A 5,561-nucleotide genomic window follows, 5' to 3' on the forward strand; every position below is an offset into this window, starting at 1 on the left:
AATAAAGATTTGATATATGCGACAAACTATAGCCTGCGAAATATTATTTTGCTAGAGAGTATAATTTTTAGACTATAGTTTATAGGGAAAATTCCTTAAAAATACACAGACTAATTTTTATTTGCTAATAAAATACACGAACTATTTTGGATTCTCATTTAATACACGAACTAATTTTCGTTGCCTATTAAATACACAAACTTTTGAAATTCGTAGGTTTTACACATAGTTTTAGACGGCGTTAACTATATTTAACGATAGTGATGACGGTGTTATTGTTTAATTGACACGTGTTTAAATTTTGAAAATATTTTATTTTTTTTAAATACATAAACTATTTTTTATTTGCTAATAAATACACAAACTATTTTTGGATCTCCGTTTAATACACAAACTAATTTTTGTTTTCTATTAAATACACAAACTTTCGAAATTTGCAGATTTTACAAATTGATTTAGACGATGTCAACTATGTTTAGCAGAAGTGAAGCCAATGTTAGTGTTTAATTGAGCATGTGGTTAAACTGCGAAGAAAAAATATCTTAAATGTCTTCCGATAGATTATTGTTAACTTTCTTCTCTATTACGCTTCCATAGTGTAAATTTTTTTTTGATGAAATTTCAAATTTCTTGATCATAGTAGAAAGAATATATGTAGAACTTAATTCATAACACTAAACTTATTTATCATAGTGTAAATTAACCTTGAATCATAATCACTATTATCAAAGCGAAGAACAAGAATTAGAAATGCATAACACTAAACTAATTCTAAAATCAGAAACTCGTTTAAAATTACGCAGTTTTCTTTGTCTTTTTTCACGACATGGAAAGACTCCACTTTGAATCGATATAAAGGGAAATCAAAGTAAAGAAGAAGGAAAAAAACATAGTTTGGAGAATAAAAGAGGTTGGAACAAATTAGAGTGTCAAACTCGAATTGAAACTAACTCAAATTAATTTCAATTGGCTGAGGGTGAGCGTGCTTTTCACGGTTAATCCACTTGTTTAATTTAAACATTGTCTTCACTTCTGCTAAACATAGTTGACATCTTTCTAAATCGATATGTAAAATCTGCAAATTTCAAAAGTTTGTGTATTTAATAGAAAACAAAAATTAGTTTGTGTATTAAACGGGGATCCAAAAATAGTTCGTGTATTTTATTAGAAAATGAAAAATAGTTTGTGTATTTTAAAAAAAAATATTTTCAAAATTTAAACACGTGTTAATTAAATACTAACGCCGTCTTCACTGCCGTTAAATATAGTTAACGCCGTCTAAAACTATGTGTAAAACTTGCGAATTTCAAAAGTTTGTGTATTTAATAGGCAACAAAAATTAGTTCGTGTGTTAAACGGGAATCCAAAATATTTTGTGTATTTTATTAGCAAATGAAAATTAGTCCGCGTATTTTTAAGGAATTTTTCCTAGTTCATATAAAATGCTCTAAAATTCTTTGAAATATGATTTAAAAGGTATACACAAATGCCACATAAGATAAAGTTTTTTAAATTTTTTTACAAAATTCAGGTTATAACTTTTTAAAAGATCCTCGATTAATATATAGAAGATATTTATTTTGTAGGGGCAAGAACGTAAAAATATATACTGGAAGCTGACCTAACCGGTTTGTAAGTTTGTGTATGCATGGGATCAAATTTGTTGATTCTTTGGCAAAATAAATGTCCAAAACGAGTTGCCGACTAAATCCAAGACCAGCGACGGAAGAATCGGTCTGATTCTGGTTTAACAAAGGACGTGGGTGGTGGAAATATATCATTAAGTTAATCTAATTAACTAAAACCTTATCATATAAAACAAATATTTTTATAAAAGGGATAAACACCACCAACCAGTATAGTACATGGAATACATCTTAGAAATACTAATATACATAGTACCGAGTCAATGCAATTAGGGATAGTTAGTAGCTATTGTTATAACAAAGCAATGAAAATTTCTAAGATTGTTTTATTAAATATAATAATTTTAAGTCGGTTCTGACTACTAACCAGAGATTATTAGTCTAATTTCGTTACAATCCAAATCCAAAACTCTCACACGTTGTATTCTCCTGGACAAAATGTTTAATGTCAACGATGTACTAACACAACATATCTTCAAGAAAAAGAAAGAGAGAATAAATCATCTCAAGTACAAATTAATTATAGACCCCAGGTTTTATGGTCTCTTACGGATTCAACCCATATGTTTTCTTTTTCTTTTTCTGAGAACTATTCAACCCATATGTTATCTGCCATTTCATATCAAAAATTTTGGATGTTACTAGTCGATACTCAAAAGTCACAACTGCAGAATGCCGTTTTTTGTTAGTTGAGGACCGAGGCTGATTTTAGTTGACATTTGTTCTTTATTATTAAAGTTGTAATTTGTCTTGCAACTGTAAATTTAGAGATTAGAGAACTTTTTTATGACTGAAGAGATTAGAGAACTTTGACTTTGGATTCTTATTTATAAAAGAAAACATTATTTTAAAATATTTTGAAGATATAACTGAATAGTAAAATAATCGAATAATGAAAATAGAGTTTTCAAAAACTAAATAAGAAACTAACATAAAATGATTTAGTACTTAGTCATACTTTGCCATTGCATTTAAAATGTTTTACATTTTCATATTATATATAGTAAAATAATTTTTGTAAAACTTGAAAAGATTAAATTTGATCGAATGTAATTATTAATAAAAATATCAGAATTACATTTTGTTTATAAAATGGTAATCTGATTAAATAATATAATACGTTTCAGTGGAGACTCGTATAGATTTCTTATTTAGGATTGCTGGAGACAAAAGAAAGCTTAGGGTGATAGTTTCTATTTCAAGAATATATAGGCTATAAACAAAATAAAACAAGAAGTATGAGGGGCATTCTCTGACCGTTACGCGGAACACTTGTTGCCGAAAAAAGTATCCAATCAAGACTTTCCTTATGTAGCGTAGCTTGTGTTAGTATAAAAGCAGACATTGTTTGTAGTTTTTACGCTAGACTCTGTGACCCAACGAAAAAGTTAAAAGAAACACACAAGAAAAAAAACACACAAGAAAAAAGAATAATAGGAAGAAGATGAAACTTATTTGGTCACCGGAAACAGCATCAAAGGCTTACATCGACACCGTTAAATCGGTAAAAGTCATATCTTCCGTTCATCATGTTTCTGAGTTTCCGAAATATTTGATTTTTGCACTTTTTTAAAAAACCATTGGAGATTTCAAGGTGAAGATGTTTGATTTTTGCACGTTTTAGCCATTTGTTTACAATTTCTAAAGTTGATTTTCGGTTAATTTTTTTGTGTAGTGCGAGAAGCTTGGAACGCCAGGAGCGGCGGAGCTAGTAGCGGCTATGGCGGCGGGGTGGAACGCGACTCTAATCGTGGAAACATGGTCGGAAGGAGAAACCATAGACATTAGCGTTGGTTTAAACGTAGCGAGTCAACACACAAATGCAAGACACATTTGTATTGTACCAAACGCAATATCAGAAGCCGCTTATCTTCAAGCCATGACACAACAATCTTGCTCCACCTTGCCTGAAACAATCATTATGAACGAGGAAGAAGAAGGAAACTCCGAGGACACGATGCAGAAGCTGCAAGGAATCGATTTCTTGGTAATTGATTGGGATCAAAAGGATTTTGCAGCAAACGTTTTGAGAAACGCTGCGTTTGGTAGCAGAGGAGCTGTTGTGGTGTGCAGAAGCGGTTACAGGAGAAGCACGTCATGTTTCAGTTGGACAAAAGCGTTTAGTGACCGGAACGTTGTGAGAACGGTGACTCTTCCGGTTTCAGGTGGTCTAGAAATTGCTCATGTGGCTGCACCGAGAATCTCTGGGAAGAGTGATAACAACAACAAGAGGAAATGGATCAAACATATTGATCAAAGATCAGGAGAAGAACATGTTATTAGAAAGTAAACAAATAAATATAAAACTATATAGACAAAGTGTGTAATGATGATATGTTTGATATTTGTACATAAAGCAATTGTTATTGGAACATTTGATTGTTGTATTACATTACACTTAATGAAAATGGCAGCAGACTCTATGAAGCACGGGGACGTCAATGGGATTGACGTATCCGTACCGGAGACGTTTCCCGGACGGGAACACTGTGGGGACAGCACGGGGAATGAAATATTTAATTTTGGAATGTTTCTGAACAATTTGTTTTAATATTTTCCTTTCCTAAATTTGTTCCCTTTTTTTCATCCAAATAAAAAATAAAAAATAAAAAATAGAAGTCTAAACTAGATTTTGAATTTATAGCTTTCTTTCTAATGTTTTAGTTTATAAACTTTTCACTATACAAGATTTACAATGATATTTTTCATTTTTCAGTATATAAATATACATATATACATATATTTGTAGATATATGCCATATCCGTACTCATAAATTTTTAGTTTTGCTGTTCCCGTCCCCGCTTGTACTCGTATCCGTCTCTGTATCCATAGGCAGCAATACTCATCCATACGAAAATACCCCCAACAACATGAACTAAAAAAATGTTTCTTTACCACTGAACACGTTTATGAATGAAATCGCAATAAGAACAGTGAACTAGATCCATATAGCAATTTTTATCAACAATAATTTAATATAAATATAAGAAATATATACTCAATATATACTCGAGTTATATACACACACTCATATACATGTATCAAGAGATGTTGAATCCACTATGGTTTCTTATATTAGGAGGCCCATGAAAGATCAAAGCTTCCAATTATAATTAAGATGCAAGGGACAAAGCCCATCAGGCCCAATATAAGAAGATCACTAGGGTTTATTATGAATAATAAGAAAGAAGAAAGGAGGCGAAGACGAAGAACTGCTGATCTAATCTAGACGGGAAAAAAATGGGTGATCTCTTTCTAGAAATATTTTAGGTTAAAAAATCACTTATCGCATAAAAATCTAATGTTTAGGCCAAAAAATTTCATGCATACTATTTGGTTACAATGAACTATGTCAGCTAGTTTTATTTCATGATTTAGCAATTTAAAAATTAATTATGGTTATAAGAAGTTTACGTTCACGTGCCAATCCTATCTATCTTCAATATTTTTCTCATTTTTATGTCATTTTTTATTTTGGTTATTACTCGATATAAATATTAATTTTTGAGTTTATTATCATTTCGTTATTTTGTTTTAGCTTCAGATTTAGAAAATGTTTAAGATTTAAAATTATGAAAGAGATACATATTTTGGTTAAGTTCCGCGCCTTTGTGCAGAATAAATATTTTATATTTCTTACTTATTTTATGTTTTTATACATATTATGAAATAATAAAATAATAATTATATATTAAATAACTAAAAAAACAGTTACTATTATGTAATAAATTGGTGTGCGCATATAAATCAAATGACCGCTCTTGTTTATTCGCAATCATTTGAGGATAAATAAATAAAAATAATCAATTTTATCTATCGTATATGATATATAATTAAATTTAAATGATATTAACATAGATATATAGTATATTTTTAATATGGATATTTATTAAATGAGGTTTCTACTCATATGA

The 5,561-nt window shown here is 30.0% G+C and overlaps 1 protein-coding gene across 1 annotated transcript; it reads left to right on the forward strand.

Moving 5' to 3' along the window:
* Positions 1 to 3,010: 3,010 nt before the first annotated feature.
* Positions 3,011 to 4,110, forward strand: LOC106375005. The gene is made up of 2 exons (XM_013814907.3): positions 3,011 to 3,150; positions 3,322 to 4,110. The coding sequence occupies exons 1-2, from the start codon at positions 3,091 to 3,093 to the stop codon at positions 3,934 to 3,936; spliced, it is 675 nt and encodes a 224-aa protein (XP_013670361.2). The 5' UTR covers positions 3,011 to 3,090; the 3' UTR covers positions 3,937 to 4,110.
* Positions 4,111 to 5,561: the final 1,451 nt, after the last annotated feature.

Source organism: Brassica napus, chromosome C3, assembly GCF_020379485.1.
Source record: "Brassica napus cultivar Da-Ae chromosome C3, Da-Ae, whole genome shotgun sequence".
NCBI classification, from domain to species: Eukaryota; Viridiplantae; Streptophyta; class Magnoliopsida; order Brassicales; family Brassicaceae; genus Brassica; species Brassica napus.

What these genes read in the sequence shown, in the direction of transcription:
- LOC106375005 (XM_013814907.3), top strand. Translation starts at nt 3,091, where the DNA reads ATGAAACTTATTTGGTCACCGGAAACAGCATCAAAGGCTTACATCGAC. An exon ending in ACATCGACACCGTTAAATCG is followed by an intron (nt 3,151 to 3,321) that starts GTAAAAGTCATA and finishes TTTTTTGTGTAG; the next exon opens with TGCGAGAAGCTTGGAACGCC.